Source organism: Salminus brasiliensis, chromosome 1 (genome assembly GCF_030463535.1).
Source record: "Salminus brasiliensis chromosome 1, fSalBra1.hap2, whole genome shotgun sequence".
NCBI classification, from domain to species: Eukaryota; Metazoa; Chordata; class Actinopteri; order Characiformes; family Bryconidae; genus Salminus; species Salminus brasiliensis.
This window is the reverse complement of record NC_132878.1, coordinates 54102007-54120620: the sequence shown is the minus strand read 5'-3', so window position 1 is coordinate 54120620 and position 18614 is coordinate 54102007. Positions and strand designations below refer to the sequence as shown.

Sequence of the window (18614 nt, the reverse complement as noted above, 5' to 3'; positions counted from 1 at the left end):
ATAATGAGAAAGTGAAAACAATTTTAGAAATGTTTGCAAATTTATTTTCTGTAAAGGAAAAACGAACTTATTACATTGACAGAAGTATTCAGACACTTTACTCAGTACTTATTTAAAGCACTACTGGCATCATTGTTTTGTTGGAAGGTGTACCTTCGGTCTAGAGCAGTCTGAATCAGGTTTTCATTAAAAATATTTAATTTTGTTTTTTATTTTAAGTACTTTAACCAAAAATGTTGTCACAAAGCAGCTTTATAGAGATCTGAATCGGAGCCTTTTCTGAGCAAGCCAAAAAAGACAGTGGCATGGAAAAGCTCCCTCAGATCGAGGAAAAAACCTTGAGAGGACTCAAAAAAAGGAACCCATTCTCCTCTAGTCAACACAACACAACAAATGACAGAACAACAAGAATAAAAATGGATAATAGTGAATTACACTGTAGCTAATGTGCAATCAAGACATAAATGCCACCAGAGTGGAGCCTTTTATGGTCATCTGAGCTAAACAACGAGATGTTAGACACTACATCACTCATGTTGAGGTAAAATTGACCAAAGATGCTCTCATCCCCCGCCTTGCTTTTCTCTCTCTCTCTCCCTGTGGTTATGTGAAAGTGTTGACCTGTTGAGATCATTGTGGGATTTAAACTGTCATTCATTAGAACTGCATGTTTTTCCTATGGTTCCAGTTTTAATCTTGGTCTAGCTGGGATACATTACCCAACAGTTCATCCTACATCCAGATCCGTGTCCTCAAAGAGCCACAAGTAAAATGTTGTCTTGGTTTTGTTTTAATAAATAAGTTATTATTTAGTGGAGACAGGCTGTGATGGTGGGGATGGATAACCAGGCTGGTATGGTTACTACTAATGTTGCTGTTTTCACTCTTTCCTCTGCTTCTCCATCCGTCTGTCTTTTCTCCTTCATCTTTTGTCTCGCACTGCTCCACGGCTTTAATTTGCAGCAACAACCTGTCAAACACACATGTACAACCTAAAGAGCTGTTCTACTTTTCTAAGGAAGCAGTGCTGAGTTTATAATATCATAAAACTAAGTGTACGTACCTTCATGTGCTATTAATGAACGTACAACATCGACATACGGTTCACCCAAGCCTAGACCGAGTTCAGTCATGCCTCTTCTCTCCATGCAGTCATCTGATAGTCCAGCAGATGTCCTGTCCTCACTGTCTGTGTCTCGCCGCATCTGAGAATGATTGTTCACTGAGGTCAGTGTGGAAGGGGTCACCACATTTCTGTGAGACAGAGAGACAGAGAGATTTGTCAATGTGTCCATGTTGATCTTCCAGGTCAAACATTAAAGAAAGTGTTTTCGAAATTATTATGGAAGTGAATGGGTGAATGAAGCAGTCTGGATTTATTTGATCTTGGGGTGGAGGGCAGTGGAGGAAGCAGGATTTATCCAGCCCATTTTTTTTACAATTCTCCCAGCAGGTTGTATCTGTAGAGAGAGAAAACACAACACTCTCTACATCATCATCATCATCACAACACTTCAACAGATAGCAGTATGATTTTCATCTTTTCTAAACACCAACCTGCTGATAATATCTATAGTCCAGGATTCCATCGCTGAACACCAGATCTGCCTCCAACACTCAGACCTTCTGAAAACAGAAGAAGTCACACATCTCCTTCATTGTCTTCCACACAGTGATTCTACCAAAATGTGGTTGAACAGTTAGATGCTCCACCATTTTCAAAGAGCTGCCTGAAAAATATTCCAGGAATAATTCATGGCATTTTGCTGACACTCTTGTCCTCAGGGAGGACAGTGTCATTACCCACTGAACTACAACAACCATCTTTTTAGCTGTGTAGTGTTTACTGTAGACAGGTTGGGATGGTGGCGCTCTGAACCCGGCCAGGATGTTTTTCGTTCTCCATTTTTGGTGTTGCACTGCCTCTCCATTTTCTCTGGTGTTCTTTCTTCTCCCCTCTTCCTCTTATTTAGCCGGACCCTGTCACATACAATATATCACCTTGCTTAAAACACAGCACATGACACCACGAAACACCACACGAGCACTATAATACGTAAAAAATGTAAGCATGTACATCACCAATCCCGCACACCTTCTTCAGGATCAAATTCTCCAGAAACTGCAGCCTGTGTGATCTGGTCTTAAACTCCTGCCAGGCTTTATGTAGTCGTGAAAGCCTGTCAAACACACACACACACAGTAAAAATCAGTACAAATGAAAACTGAGAATGGCTGATCTGAGTGTGTCCATTGTGTGGTATTAACGAACATGCAGCATCACCCAAGTCTAGACCAAGTTCAGTGTGGCTTTTCCATGCTGTTCTCAGCTTAAGACACTTACCTGCCTCTCGTCCTGATGGAGAATCCCACTATGCCTGCAACTCTGTCAGTGTCTTGCCTTGTGAGAGAGGCAACGTCTACTGAGGGCAGTGTGGAAGGGGTCACCACATTACTGAGAAAGAAATAGGGTGGTGGAGATGGAGAGATTGGTGAGTTTGTCAGTGTTGAAATTATAAGACAAACATGAAGAAAAGCTTCATTTTCATTATTATTAAAATATATGGCTGAATATCTCACTTGTCTGGATCTTTCTGGTCCTCAGGTGGAGAGCAGCGGAGAAAGCAGGATTTCTGCACCAGACTTGCCATTGTTTTTCCAGCGTGTTTTATCTGTAGAGAGAGAGACAACACAACAAACTCAGCATCATCTTCATCTTTATCACTACTCCACTTCTACAGATAGCAGTATGATCTTCATCTGTTCTGAACACCAACCTGGTGAGAATATCCGTAGCCCAGGAATCCATAGCTGAACACCAGATCTGCGTCCACCGTGCAGACTTTCTGAAAATAGAAGAAAGCAGTCATACCTCTCTGTCTGTCCTTCACATGAGCAGAAAATAAAAGATTTCAATGGTACAAATGTGAGCATTACTTGATCTTTGAGCCTCAGATAAAACTGGTGAGAATTTGATGCTTTCTGTGGAAAAAGAACAAAAGAATGATGACGTTCTCATTACTGGTGATTGACTGGTGACAATGACTGACTTAAAAGAAGACTGTATACAGCTATGTGAAGGAGGTGGGTCTCACGTTAAGGATTTCCAGCAGCTTGATGGTGGCTCTGCCCATGATTGTGGAGGCACCTGTATGAATATCAATGCAGATCAACTCCACCATCAGACAACTGGAGTTCTCGTGCCCAATAGCATCTGTTTCACTGATCTGCAAACACAAACACAGGAGCAGGATTTTAGATACCTTGGCATTTGTTGACCTCATTTGGGCCATGCAGTACCTGGCTGAGATTCAGTAAGGTAGGCTTCATGTAGGTCTTGTGTTGTCCTTGTCATGTTCTACCAGTCATCTGCTTTGCACAAAGAGAAACACTGAATAGTAATACTTACCTGGACGGAGATGTGAGTCCTCTCATTGATCAACATGGGATCATTGAAGGGCTGCAGCTTTGTGCTCCTCACTACTTTCCCAAAAGTGACCCTCACAGTTCCTCGAGTGCCTTTCTTAATATGAGCTGGTGCAGGGCTCAGGAAAACAGCCAAAAAGGAACCAGCACTATTGATCTAAGCAGACAAAAGCAACTGATATCCATACAAACACAAACCCAACCACTAGTCTCGCAACACTTAGATTTCACACACATCAAGGATACTGAATTTAGGGAAGTCTCTGCAGCTCTTGAGGGTTACTGTCAGCACCCCTGCCTGTAAAAGGGAGAAGAACCAAAGACCTGTATTGACATCATTTTCTTATATTTCCACTAATCAGATAGCTGTATCAGATAACCAGATAACCTCCTCCATATGGAGAAGGACACAGGCTAAGTGTGGAATGCTGAGGGGGAGAAGGATTTAAAGTCAATGAGACAAACCGGACGTCCGAGTGGCACCAGTGGATGGGGTGGGAAAGTTCTCTCCTCCTGTTTTTCCTCTTCTGAACCATGCAGAGATGACGACCTGCTTTTTAAGATCTGCAGAGTAGAGACAGAAAGTGTAGCACAAGTACATACAGAGCATCACTGAATGATGTTGCCTTGGCTTCATTAAACTGGCTAAAACAGGTCTTACTCAGTAATAGAGCAATAGGGCTCAAAGAGGATCCACAAATTCAGCAGACCACTCTTCACCCCTAAATTCTCCTGAAGCTCACCTCCTCCATCTCGATGACCACTGCTGAGCCTCTATCATGGCCAGTCTCCACCATCCCAACCTCAGCTACTTGAGTCGGAGACATTGAGGTCTGCTCTCCTTTTGCCTCACTGAGAGCCTGAGGCCGTGGGCCGTCATCCTCAGGGTCTTCTCTCAGCGTCTCCATTTCCTGGAGGAGCTCCTCTTCTTTCTGCTCTCTCTCTCTCTGTGTTTCCATCTCTTCCATTCTCTCTTTTATTTCCTCCACCTGTCTTTTCAGTTCTTCCTCTCTCTCTATGACTCCCTTAATCTCCATCTCTAAGTCTCTCACTGCCTGTTCCAGATCTCTCAGCTCTGTCTCCCACTGAATCTCATCTACACGGGGGAGCTCTGTGCCACTCTCTGTCATACACTCCTGTCCCAACACACAATAAACAGCATTAATGAGAAACACTGTTTGAAGGGAGCTGTAAAAAATCCAGAGACTGACTGCAATGTCTGCAGTTTGGGCTAGTTCATTAACTGCAGGGTGAATGATCTTCTGTAACTGGCTGAACTGAGTGTTGTCATTAAGTGATTCTCCTCCGGAAAAACTAATGCAGCTCCAATCGTGCTAAAGCCTAATGAAGCAGTGTGATGAGTGAGGACATGTTCCTTACCTTTTTAGTGGATTTCTGATCTTTATCCACTCTCTTCTTGTTCTTCTTCTCCTTCTTTTCCTTTTTCTTCTTCTTCTTCTCTTCCTCCTTACTCTTTTTCTTCTTCTCCTTCAGCTCCATTTCTGTCGTTCTCTCTCTCCTCTCTGACTGAAGCTGCACGTCCTCTCTCTGGCTGTCCTGGACTCTAACCCTCCTACGGAAGAGGGTGAATCTGGGAAAGCAGGAGCTCCAGCACCCACAGGTTGTGGGACTGGGGGAGAGGTGCAGCTCTCTCTCCTGCTTCATCTTCTTCACAGCTGTTGATTTCTTCAAAGTCCTTAAGCGCTGGTGGGGGAAACCATAGGTTAGCAAATCTAGAGTCCAACAGGCTAGCTAATTTACAGCTACTGGTATACAACCACTTTCAAACAGATGGGCCGCTAGCAGGAATTAGCATTGTGCTCCTGAATAAATTCAGGCTAATTATGAAGCACGTTAAAAGATTCCTTCCTGCACAGCTAGCTCCTCACTTTATTCATTCATTTATTAAAACACAGAACTGAGCAAGAGCTGAACTGCACTAGATGGGCTTTCTACACACAGCTGCTGAACTGCTTATCTTCCTCCTACAATCAGAAGTGCAGAGACGGGAAGAGTCACACTTACCTTTCAGTGTTTCTCCTTCGAGTGAAAACACCACTGTCAGAGAATCACGTGACGTCACCTCCTTGAAACTGACTGAAACTGTGACGTGTGCGTTCGGTGTTCTTCACAATGGAACGAGTCTCTCTATGACGACATCCAGCCAGAAAGGCGCCCGATTGGCTGGCGAGCTGAGCAGCTCATTGGTTGTCCTGCAGTTTAAAGTGTTCAGAAACACGGAAACAGTGCGGAAGTGTTTTAGACAGCTCTGTCTCCAGAAAACGATCACAGGTGTCTGGATTAAGAGTAGGATTTTGAACAACAGCTCCATGTGAAGCCATTCATTTAGGATTCGCTCTGAGGCGCCCTCTAGCGTCTGAACAAACCGGAAGACATCAGCAAGCGCAGTTCTCCTCACAAGTTCTCTGTCCGAGTTTGTCCCTCTGATCAGACCAAACAGCTAAATTACGATGAGTTTATTCAAACTGATGTAGTCTTGGTCACTCTGGATAAGTGCTGAAGAGCCGCACACAACAGCATTGACCAGACCGGCCAGAAGAGGGCTGTAGAGTCCAGATCTTCGGGAGAGCAGGAAGAGCACATTCAGTATCTTTAGACTAAAGAACATAAACCCATTCTGAAAGACTAGAACAGGACCGGTCGTTTGTATTTGATCTTCAGCGGTTCATGACCTCGACACCCCTGACAGCTTCATTAGCTAATTAATACTGGTGGTGTTAGCAGTAGACAGAGCTGCTCTTGGTTTTGCTGATCACTGATGAAAGGATAGAGGATGCCTAAATTGATCAATATGAGCTATAGTCTTTAACTGAACACTTACAAGGCATGCCAGGTGTGTCTATTAAAAGAATTATTAAAAGCACATAAATAACACAGGACTCTTTTCTAACTTTTAAGAAGAATTTAAGTATTTAATTTTAAACAATTTCACATTCCCAGTGAGGGTGGACTGATTGCCACAATGCCTTTAGGTCATTCACATGATCAACCCTCCAAGGTACTTGTAATATTGTAATTGTAATAGTAACTGATCAGTCAATATTTGATTGGTTCACTAATAACTCATTTTTGGTCATGCTGTGAGATACACTATCTTGCCTCTGAGGTTCTGAACCCCATATTGTTCTGTTGTATGTAGCACACTGCATTGGCATGGGCTGGGGTTCTCTCTCTCAATTCTCACTCAGTTTTTCTTTCTGTTGCTAAGAGGTTGCAGGTGTGTTTCTGTGCGGTAATGAAGTACTAACAGTATTATTCACAACAACATGCAAGCTACAGCTCATAAATCCTTGCTGACATAATGACACACCAGCAAACCAGACCAGCATCAGACCAGCATAAACCAGTTTAGAGCCTTTTAGATGAAGATGGAACTCATGCTGGTCTAAGCTGTTTGTTTCAGTCAAATGTTTGAACATTGTACAGTCTTGTTACATTAACTTATGATAATGAATGATATTTTTTGCTGATCCCTGTGAAATTCCCATTTTGGAGAAAAGGTTTTGTTCCAGCAGAGATGTGATATATCACTGCTTCTCAAACCCGGTCGTGGAGGCACACTGCTCCAAACACACCTGATTCAACTAATCAGCTCATTGACAAGCACTTTCAGAGTTGTAAGGGGCTGTGTTTAAGCAGGGGATCCACTAAAATGTGCAGGGCAGGGTGTGCCCAGGACCAGAGTTGAGAAATAAAATTTACTACAACACAAGATGTTCATGAAGACACAAGCCTGTTTAAGGAGGACATGGGATTGTTTGGTATTTTTTGTAGACACACAGGGCGGATTCGTGAATTTATAAATATTAGTTTTCTGTTGACTTTATTTGAATATGTCTTTATGAAGGCATGTAATCTGATTACATTACTTTCCTATAGTAATCCATTGGATTATGCTGCAACTACATTTTTTGAATAGGTAATCAGTCATCTGTAATGGACTACACTTTTAAAGTAATCTACATGACCCTGACGATAGATAGGACTGAATATGATGCTCCTTTTCTCTTTCCTCTCTTTGAAACGGGCACCACAGAGGGTGGGGTGTTTGTGAATTAGGCCATGGTTAATAACATATTTTATTAAATGCTTTGCAATTCATGGAAGACTGACCAGTGAAGGAGTAGATTGTGAAAAAAGAAGGTTCAAAAAGTTGAGAGAGCGATTTTATACAACAAGATTGTTGGTGTTTGACACCAGAGGTAATGCCAAATAAGTGTAATTCCAAAGAAGTTGTTAGTGGTTACAAAAAAAGTCTGGGTTTCTTTTAAAGCAACATTAGTCGCATTTGTACCTTAAAATGTCAGCTTCAGAATCATGTTGATACTCGACGGACTTGTAGTAGAGAGAATAGCACCTCTATCATACATACTCTGGGCTAAGTGCGCTGCTAACTGCACTAGGTAACTGGTGAAGCAGGCAGGATAACGCTTGCCAGAACTGCATAACGCTGAGTAAGTCATATTTGTGTAAATTCCTGTAAAGTGACTCTACCACCTCAGTCCACATGTTTCTTTCACTTTAGATGCCTGATGTGTATCTCTTAGCTTGTCCAGAAATACACGTGTAAAGTGTGTCCTTTAAAGGTTAAAGGGGTGGCTCAAAGCATGAATTCCATTTCTCGACCCATTAAAGTTACAATTTTTAACTTTAGTGCAGATTTAGACATGATTTTGACCTCAGCATTACCAGTAGCCTATATAAAATCCACGTACACACTTCAGATGGTAAACCATGGGTGGTGAAGTCTACTGATCATGAACGATTGATGACTCTGCATGCCTGCCTTGTCTACAGAGAGTGTGTTCCGCCCAGCTCTGTAGTGAAGAGCAATAGTGTCTAAGACGCCTAATTGTGTTTGGTCACCCAACCAAGGTGCTTTTCTGCCGAGTGTGCAGTACATACTGGTTCCGAGTCCTGGAGTACTCTCTTCTTACTTCAAACCAGATTAAGAACCTCTTCCTGACTGAATGTTAGACCAGGACAACTTTAAAATGTGAGGAAAGAGGGTACTCTAGAACTCTAGAAATTGAGAATCACAGGTTTAACACACTCACTAAATAACTCAACCACCTCATCCTGCTGTTGCTTGATGTCGTAACAGGGAACTAGGAGCTTTGTCCAAAACTCTGCCCTATTCACTATTCCCTATATGCAAAAATTCAGATCACTACTGTGTGTCAGTAGGTTGTGTTACGTAAACAATCTTGCAGACATAGGCGGCCTGTCCCAGCCAAGGCTGTCAACTTGCAGCCTGGACCCTGAACACCAGCTCTATAGCCAAGAAAGCCCAACAGCATCTCTACTTCCTCCGTAAGCTGAGAAAAGCCCATCTTCCTCCACCCATTCTCACCATTTTCTACAGAGAGCATCCTGAGCAGCTGCATCACTGCTGGTTTGGGAACTGCACCGCCTCTGACCGCAGGACCCTCCTGCAAATAGTGAGGACAGCTGAGAGGATCATTGGAGCCTCTCTCCCATCCATCATGGACATTCACACCGCTCGCTGCATCCGCAAGTACAAACAAGATGGGAATGTCCAGCCATCACACCACTGAGGAAGGAGACAGGTTTTGGGTCTCAGAGAGAACGTGCTTTGGTCCGAAATGATCTCAAGGCATCAGCCAGGAAGTTAAAGCTTGGGCGCAAATGGGTCTTCCGAATGGACAATGATCCCGAAACAAACTGCCAAACTGCTTACAAAGTGGCTTAAGGTGAACAGCGTGACCATCACAAAGCCCTGATCTCAATTCTATTGACAAATTATGGGCAAAGCTGAAAAGGCATGTGAGTGCAAGGCTAGGCCTACAGACATGGCTCAGTTACACCAGTTCTGTCAGGAGGAATGGGCCACAATTCCTGCCAACTGTTGTGAGAAGCTTGTGGAAGGATATCCAAAACGTTTGACCCAAGTCATACAGTTTAAGGGCAATGGTACCAAATCCTAATGAAATGTATTTAAACTTTTGACTTTGAAGAAAGTAATAAACATTACCTTAGAAATCTGCCATTTAGCAAATTTTATCATTTTGGTAATCCTAACTGACTATTCTGTCTGCACTGTGTTGTGTTGCACCATGGTCTTGGAGGAGCGCCTTCTTACAATAAAGCAGAATGGGTCAAAAAATTACTTCTGGAGGAAAATGTGACGATATTAGCACAGGAAAACGAACTGAATCAATGTAACATATGGGCATGGGTGGAGCTGCGCATCATACTGTAACATCACATCTTCACATTTGAGAGACATTGCGCTGTCCATGTTTTCCACAGTCGATGGATTGAACCAACAAATTGTTTTGCATCTTTTTAAAGTTCATTTAGTTTACTCAAACGTTCCTAAATCACATAGTTTAAATAGTGTTGCTTCTAAGTTAGGACATTGATTTAAGTGTGGCTTACTCAGGAAAAAAATCATGTGCTGTAGCTACAATTGCTCAAACATGATGTAAGTAGGTGAATGTAGTGTCAGGAGTCTTACCCACTAGCACTATTTTTGGTGTAGCATGGTGTGTTTTTCCAGCAAGGGACAGTTTTTATTGGTCCTTTTTTTTTAATAGGAAAAAAGGTCTGCTGTGTTTTACTGACCGGTAAATATACTAGTCAGATGAGGATGGTACAATTCTAATGTGCCTGTCCCTGTGCGTGATGTAGGAAGCCCAATTTGAACGACTTGTTGAGTCCCATGCTTTTAGACCTTGTCAGCTTACAACCAGGGTGAGCCAGTCCCAATCTTATTTCACAGTGTGTGGGCTATAGGAACTCCAGACATCCATATGTATGTGCCTTTCAGTGCTCAGTCCCATCTACAGGTTCAGGCTCCTCCTATCACATGATGACACAATGGCCTAATAATCAGGCAGTTAGACAGTTGTGCCATTCTGGAGGTGTGGATTGTTAACTTCTAAATTGTACAGTTTCTTCCCAGTCTAAAGATACTCGATGGTCCCACCCTAGTGACAGTGTTTGTATCCTGAAAGGTATGGTTAGCCTTTTTTCCACACTGTGGTTTTACACATGAAGCTTCAGGGACCAGAAACAGTAACACTCCCATTCCCATTCAGCTCTAGGTGTGCATGCCATCCTCATATAGCACTCGCGCCCTTTTAAGCCCCTTTTAGGCCTTTTTCATCCTCATTGATCTCCAGAAATCTCCTTGATCTTTTACCACGGGAATAGCTTGGTGAACATTATCTGTCAAATCTGTCAAAATTATCCAGAGACTCTCTCTACGGCCGTTGGTGTCTTAAGCTTCTACACGGGACCCCTTGGTGGGTCACTCCCAGTTGCGCGCGACCTCAATGGCTCTGGCTCTGGCGCGCGCCACCCTCCACCAGAGTGACATAAAGGAGGAGTAGGAGAATAGGAAGAGGAGGGGCACGAGGCGCCGAGTGCGTCTGAGGAGCTCGTGCAGTTTAGTCGCGATGGAGAGTCCGGGCGCTGCGCTCGTCAGCGCTGCGTTCCTGAACTCCACGGCGCTGGCGCGCGGCACCGGGGCGCGCGCGGAGATGCCCGCGCCCTTTTGGGATTCGCCGCTCAGCCACGGCATCAGCGTGTTCGTGGCCTTAACGCTGGGCTTCACCATGCTGGGGCTGGGCTGCACGGCGGAGGTGCGCGAGCTGCGGGAGCACGCGCGGCGGCCCGTGGGCGTGCTGCTGGCCGCACTGTGCCAGTTCGCGCTCATGCCGATGCTGGCCTTCGCGCTCGCGCTCGCCTTCTCTCTGGACGACGGCGCGGCCGTGGCGGTGCTGCTGTGCGGCTGCTGCCCGGGGGGCAACCTGTCCAACATCATGACCCTGCTGGTCAACGGAGAGATGAACCTCAGGTACGAGACACACACACACACACACACACGAGTAGCTACATTCAACCAGTGGTTCTCTATATGATGCCATATTAGTCCACAAAGGCCACTTTTCCACACTTTTATTCACGACCAAATGTGGAGTTTATATCTTTTTAACATTACTAAACCAATCTGACCTAAAAAGTGAATGAATTATGAGCATTTAAGAGATATAAACGGTAAAGGTTTCTTCAGATTTGTGCTCAATCACGGTTAAATCCCACATTGGGACATGCATTGGTTAACGGTAGCTACAGTCATGGTCAGGCTAACTGGTCTGTTTCTGAATAATTACCAGTGTAATCTTGCTAATCCAGCAGTTATAATCATACACTCACTACGCCATTGTCTATTTTTCCACTGTGCGCCATGTAGTCCTTTTAAGTCACCCTGGAGTTTTGGTTCCGGTCAAGGGTTCCTCCTCTGATCTGAGGGACTCAAAGAGACTATATTCTTTGCGAAAAGTCTTTATAAATACAACTGAATTTTGATTTAAACTAGATACATGCAAAAGTATTCACACAAAGCGATCAAATCAGTCAAGATGCCATTTTAATAGTGGTGCTTTACGGTTAGCCTAGCAATAGCCGAGCAGGCCGAGCAGGCCGAGCTCGACCACTAGTTCACTAAATGCACTAACTGTGTTTGACTGCTGGGAGTGTGTTAGAGCAGGTGAACCCTGAAGCTGTCTGAACTCAGTGTGCTGTTCTGCAGTGTGATCATGACCATCTCCTCCACGCTGCTGGCGCTGGTCTTCACGCCGCTCTGTCTGTGGATCTACAGCCGCGCGTGGATCAGCGCTCCCGCCGTGCAGCTGCTGCCTCTCGGCGCCATCACGCTCACCCTCTTCAGCACGCTCGTGCCCATCGGCCTCGGGCTCGCGCTCCGCTACAGATACCCGCGCGTCGCCGAAAAAGTGCTTAAGGTGAGAAAGGCATAGTCGGTATGTCCAAAAGTATCCAGACACCCATTCTAATTGGGGATTGCTAATCAGTCACTTTTAGGTGCACTCCTCGCGGAGACAGGTGTTCACAGGTGCAGATAGAACGCAGCCAGACGTGAGCCTAACGTGACCTCGCCCAATGCCAAGGCTAGAGCATGGGGTTTCCAATTCCAGTGCTGTGCTAGATGAGGAATAACAAAAATGTGTGTTTCACTGGGTCCCCACGGCTCAGGCTGGGAAACTCTGGCTTACAGGGAGATAAAGTCCCTCTGCATCAGGCTATGGAGTGGTGGAGCTCCATCCAATACCTTCAGGATGACCTCACTAATGTTCTTGTGGCTGAATGCAGTCAAATCTTCACAGCATTGTTTCAACATTGTTTCAAGAGCAGGTGACTACAGACCTTTTTCTATTGAAGAAGCTTCAGATCATCTGCTGAATTACTGTTACAGACAGTCTAGTCCTTTTATTTAGCCACTTTGTTACAAGACATATCAACTGGGCAGAATAATTCTAAGATAGTGATAAATCATCTTAAAAAGGAAGGTCCAATGGACCTTTATGCGCTCTGGCAACTAAAAGTAAGCCACACCTTGCCTGACACCCCACAGCCATACCTTTCATTTCAAACAACAGTTCAGAAACACTGAGATCTATGGTGCAACACCATGTCCAGGGTCTGACCACTGCAAAGAGAATGGACCCTTAAGGCAAGAATGATGTCCTATGTGCTTTTAAAAAGGTCGCCTATTCAGTTAGGCTTATCTAACAGCAGATTGGGAGGGGCTGGATGGTGAATGAAAGATAGAGAGGGAGGGACGGAAGAAGAAAGTGATAAAGGAGTATGAAGATGTGTGTGTGTGTGTGTCTTGCAGTGATGTGATGGGGGAGGAGAGTTGAGCACATTAAGGAGAGTGGCTAAAAGCAGGCCGCATTGTCACTCTGGTGGCTTTGCTCTTTTCTCTTGTGATATATGGCACACAGTCAGTACACGTCTAAGCTTCTCCATCATGGCGCTCATTCATTTCAGGCTTCAGTTTCAAAATAAATCTGTCATGCAATTTTTCTTTTTTTTTTTTACTCGCTGCTCTGATCGAAATCTGCATTTTCCTCTGTCTTGTGATAAATTAACATCTACAACTCTGAACAAACTCAGACCGTGTTGAATGAACTTTTTCATTTCATTTTTGTATTTGTATAGCATATTAGCTTACTGCATTAGACCAGGACACTGCTTTTGGTTCAGATTCTTTACTTTTCTGATGTAATAAAGTACAAAAATAGAAATATGTACTAATTATAGAAAAGCTAATTTTGAGCAATTCCTCAAATGTTCTGTTGCACTTCTCCAAGTGTTGCATTAACTTTTCCAGTCTTGAACTGTTCTTCCACTGGGTTTTCTAAAAGATTACTGGGGTTTCACATTAACTCTTACAGTCTAAGATGAACTGTTCTTCCACTGGGTTTTCTAAGAGTCTCATGAACTCTTCCAGTCTTAAATGAACTGTTCTTTCACTGGGTTTACTAAGAGTTGCATTAACTCTTACAGTCTTGGATGAACTGTTCTTCCACTGGGTTTACTAAGAGTCGCATTAACTCTTACAGTCGTAGATGAACTGTTCTTCCACTGGGTTTACTAAGAGATTACTGGGTTTTTACATTAACTCTTCCAGTCTAAGATGAACTGTTCTTCCACTGGGTTTACTAAGAGATTACTGGGTTTTCACATTAACTCTTGCAGCCTAAGATGAACTGTTCTCCCACTGTATTAACTAAGAGTCGCATAACCTCTAACAGTTAGATGAACTGTTCTTTCACTGGTACAAGAGTTGTTTTGTTTTTGCAGTGTTAAATTAGCTGTGCTGAAAGAGTAACGTGAGAGACAATTAATAAAAAGCATTTAGCATTTAATAAAAGCATTTAGGTCATGGGCCTTAACCAATATCCTTTTTCACAGGCATTTAAAAATGAGCTAGCAGTATAGGTGGGTCATCCACTGTAAAATAAGCTCTAATTAGTTTTATCATATCCTAAGCCTTTAATGACCTGCTTGGTATTCCCATCTGTCCACCAGGTGTCGTTGTGGCTGCTGCTCATCACGCTGATTATGCTCTTCATCATGACCGGTGTTATGTTGGGCCCTGAACTGCTGGCCACCATCCCCCCTGCTGTCTACGTGGTGGCTGTGCTGATGCCTCTGACTGGTTACGTGGCCGGCTATGGCCTGGCCATGCTTTTTGCCCTGCCGCCCAACAGCTGCCGCACGGTCTCCCTGGAGACGGGATGCCAGAATGTGCAACTGTGCACTGCCATCCTGAAGCTGGCCTTTCCACCCGAGCTGATGGGTGGCATGTACATGTTCCCACTGCTCTACGCACTCTTTCAGTCAGCTGAGGCTGGCATCTTCATTCTAGGCTACAGAGTATACCGGAGAGAGGTGCTGCGCAAGCAGGACCTGGAGCCGGAGGGGGACGATGACACCAACATCACCTACAAGACCCTGAAAGAGGAGGATGGGCCGTTTGATGCGGCCTATGGCTCTGTGACCGTAAGCGACCCCAACACCATCATGCTGGAGTCTCGGGGAGGGGAGTCACTGGGGAGCCCCACACCTGTATAGGGCCATGTTCTCATTACATATCACTAATTTGGAGAGAAAAGAGACAGACAATGATTCTTGGCAGAATCCAAAGACTGACACCAGTCCATGAAAAAAAAAAAAACAATCCATTTGTCTCAACCATCAACCATTGTCTCATGTTGATGTATGATGACTTTGTATTGATTCTGTATTTGCAATTAATTGGAGCAAGGGGGTGGTAGGAAGCAGGTGTAGGGGCTCTTTACTGAGGGTTTCCCCAGAAATCATGGTCAGTGGTCAGTATAGACAGTATGAGGTCATACAGGATTAACATGAATGAATCCATTCCATGTCATTGCATGAAAACAGCAGCATTGATGCTGAAATGAGGTAAAACATTAAAATGTAATGGTGCATGGGGTGGGGTGCCGTTTTACGTTTTGGAACTAAGCCACTGTCCATATAAAAGCCTGAGCACAGGCTAATCTACTATCCTTCCATGACTTGGGAGGGAGTGGAAAACCCCACGTCCATGCAGGAGACGAGATCAAGGCTTGGGATGCTAAGCGCAGACAAACACTGGACATGACAGACATTCCGCATTTGTTGATGCCACTGTTCGCTGCTGAAGTATTAAAAGTACAGTTCATTACCACATGGTTGGTGAGCTCGGACGTATTTTGAACTGTTAAATAACCACCCACCCATTATTCCAGTTCACAATCAGCTGAAATATCACATGTGCTGAATGTAGAACAATACTGCCATCAGAAAAACCTAATTACAGTGTCTTGCAAAAGTTTCCAACTATCTTACTAGTCATCAGATTAGTCTGAATTACAAATGACGTTTACACAGAAGGCTCTAGCTTGATGACGTTTGCAAGGCACTGTTTGGAAAAAAAGGAATTGCTTTCTTGAGAATCTACATATGTATCACACATGATCAGTACACTGACAAATAGCTCGTCCTGCCACATCTGATTTCACCACCTACAGAACTTTAATGAGTGGCGTATACCTGGTGGGCACGAATGTATTCATTGTTGGTCTATGCACAGTTATACTGCTGTGGATCTGTATGAGATGTCTGTAAGAGTTTATGCAAGACATAAAAATAAAGAGCTGTGTAAAGCCACTGGAAATAATGCTGCGCGGTTTTTTGAAGTGAGGGAGCCAACTAAATACTGTGGACAGTAATAAATAAAAAATTTTAAAAAGCCAGCTACTGAGTTCAACGCAGTCACATGTATGATACATGCGTCTCCATCCATCACTGGAATGTAAAGTCTTTTAAGCAAGTGGTATAAATAAACGTACAGTGCAAATTTGTTCGTTTTTTCAATGAAACAGCTCCATGTCTACTAGCTCAAGCCCTGTATCCCACCGGCACTGCACAGTTTATTCCTCCAGTCGCACGTTTCATTCAGCTCACTTGCGAGTTAATGGAATTACACTGTATGGAAATATTTCCATGCATAATGCTCACTGGGGAATAACACAGCAGGGTCATGCGGGGGGTGGGCTGTCAGGTGGCCAACATCCTCTTACAGGCCCTTATTGCCGGAGCTGTCCCTACTGTCGAACAAAACCAATCTCTTAAATAAACCTGCACACTGCGTTTGGTTTCCACAGCCTAAACAGCAAAAGATGATTTATGCTTAGCAGCATAAAGCTATAGTCTAAAAATAAGTAATAACCACTAAGTATAACCACTAATAAGTAAAAGCACTAGTGTAAAATAATAAAATAAGCTTCTTCAAAATTGCATTTTTAAATTAGCGTAATAATTTAATAGCCTAAACTACAAGTAAATAAACTTGAGTATATTACTCTTGGTTTGTAAGAGGACTGTTCACAAAGCAGTAGGGCAAAAAGCACAACAAATAAATGAACATAATGTTTTGATATTTTGTTACTAAAGACTGGTAAAACTATAAGAGCAAGCTGAATTCAACTACCCAGATAGTAAGCGTATATCGGCCTGCTGGCTTGAGAAGGTCGGCACCCCAATGACTGTTTGCCACTGCTGAAACACCCTGAAAACTGTCACAAGGCCTAACTAGATTTTAATCTTCTCAAACAGATTTGAAATGCACTGAGACTATTTTACAAAATAATTTCAGACAAATATTACCAAAACATTTACAGAAAATATATTTCAAGAAAATAATTTTGTTGAAAATGTTGCTGAAACTAAAAAATTCTAATTTAATAAACCAATTTAGAAATGATAACAAAAGTATGAAATTAAAGGAAAAATAAAGTAAATTGGACCGTAGGTAAAAAACAAACAAACAGAGCAATTGAATAGCCTAACACTCTGCTTAACCACCGGTCGGCTGAGCAAATGGCCAGTAGACCACCAGCTTTGCCGTCAGAGTGGTCCAACAGTGGTCCATTATCCTTTTGCTATCAGGAATACTTCAAACAAATACGAATAGTAAAAGATTAATGTTAAACATGGTAAATGTATTTTTCAATGCAAAATATGGGAGCTATCGGCATAATTACATCAAAATGAAATGAAATATGTTAAAACACGAAGGTAGCATTTAGCATGTTTTAATGTCAGCATATCCTTCCGCCAAATTATAGTTCCTTAACACGCAGCTTGTCCTCACACAGCTCCTCACACAGACCAGCACACTGAGCTCCGCTTCCCACTCACAGCTTTTCTGTTTTCAGTTAGTTTTGTTGCCAGTGTGTTTTCTTGTCGTAGTCCTTTTAGTTAGTTAGTCAGTTTGAGGTCGTTCTTGGTTTCTTTTGCTCAGGGCATTTCTAGTACGGCTGGGTTCAATTATGCTCTCGAGTTCCTAAAGCGTGCATATTTACAGGTAAAGCCGTCTATGGAAACCAGGCTAAAATGTTCACAGTATCAGTATTTTATTTATTATTTTTTTTATAATCACAGTTTACACTTTTTGAACTCTCAGGCACATGTTAACAATACACTCAGCTAGCAGGAAAGTACCCGAGAAAAACTGAACTATCATGAAAAACGCATGAAACAATACAACAGTGTGGGTCCACGCATGCGCAGAGCTGGTCAGCGGAGTGATACTGTGTTTGGTGACCCCCCCCTCCCCCTCTCCCTTCCCTCTGCTGTTACCGTGAAATAAATGTACATAAATCTACAGTACATGTACAGTAAACGGTGCTGTATTACACTCACTGCAATACATTTAACATTTATAATTATTTATAATTAATACGATGAAATTCAGTGACTTACACACAGCTCACAAGTTAAAAACACTCTCCAGGCTGAACCTTATGAGGAATATCTGTGTGGATAAAGCTACGGTAATATAAGACTGGACACTTTAGCTTCTTTATGACACTTTTTTGTAAACTTGCATAGCTTTAGAGCTATGTAGAAATATATATATATATATATTTTTTTAAAGGAGACAACTCTGCACCAAAGCAATGCCGACCAGAGGGCCCCTAAGCGTCCCAGTGACCATCTGAAATGACGAGGAGTGAGAGAGCGTTCAGTGTGATGCTCGCTCTGCCACTTCAGAATACCTGCAGCAGTTACCTTCCCCTCTCTGTCTGATCTGGAAACCATCTGGATCCACTGATATTGTCAGTCAGACAGAAAAGGTGGATGCAAAAGTGAGCAGCAGCAGCAGCAGCAGCAGCAGCAGCAGTTGGTGGAGTTTGCCTCCTTTGCCTCCTCCGTCAGCAGCGTTGGTGTTGATTGCCTGCATTGCCTGCACACCTGCAGCCAATCAGCCCTCCTACTTAACCCCCCCGGGCCGAGCCGTCCGTTGGCTAAGCGAAAAGAGAGAA

The 18614-nt window shown here is 43.4% G+C and overlaps 2 protein-coding genes and 1 long non-coding RNA gene across 3 annotated transcripts; 1 reads left to right on the top strand and 2 right to left on the bottom strand.

The window, feature by feature from the left end:
* Positions 1-421: 421 nt before the first annotated feature.
* On the bottom strand, positions 422-1945 carry LOC140576726 (uncharacterized). The gene is made up of 3 exons (XR_011981752.1): positions 1558-1945; positions 1064-1460; positions 422-970 (listed from the first exon to the last, which is right to left on the bottom strand). It is a non-coding gene; the product is annotated as an uncharacterized lncRNA (long non-coding RNA).
* A 20-nt stretch (positions 1946-1965) lies between these two features.
* Positions 1966-3967, bottom strand: LOC140549803 (cation channel sperm-associated targeting subunit tau-like). Its single transcript, XM_072673577.1, has 10 exons — positions 3892-3967; positions 3673-3724; positions 3410-3534; positions 3096-3227; positions 2938-2982; positions 2778-2846; positions 2581-2672; positions 2345-2455; positions 2078-2180; positions 1966-1980 (listed from the first exon to the last, which is right to left on the bottom strand). Exons 3-10 carry the CDS (start codon positions 3443-3445, stop codon positions 1966-1968), a joined length of 603 nt encoding a protein of 200 aa, XP_072529678.1. The 5' UTR covers positions 3446-3534; positions 3673-3724; positions 3892-3967.
* A 6904-nt stretch (positions 3968-10871) lies between these two features.
* Positions 10872-15954, top strand: slc10a4 (solute carrier family 10 member 4). Its single transcript, XM_072682678.1, has 3 exons — positions 10872-11272; positions 12008-12218; positions 14311-15954. Exons 1-3 carry the CDS (start codon positions 10872-10874, stop codon positions 14854-14856), a joined length of 1158 nt encoding a protein of 385 aa, XP_072538779.1. The 3' UTR covers positions 14857-15954.
* The last annotated feature ends 2660 nt before the right edge of the window (positions 15955-18614 follow it).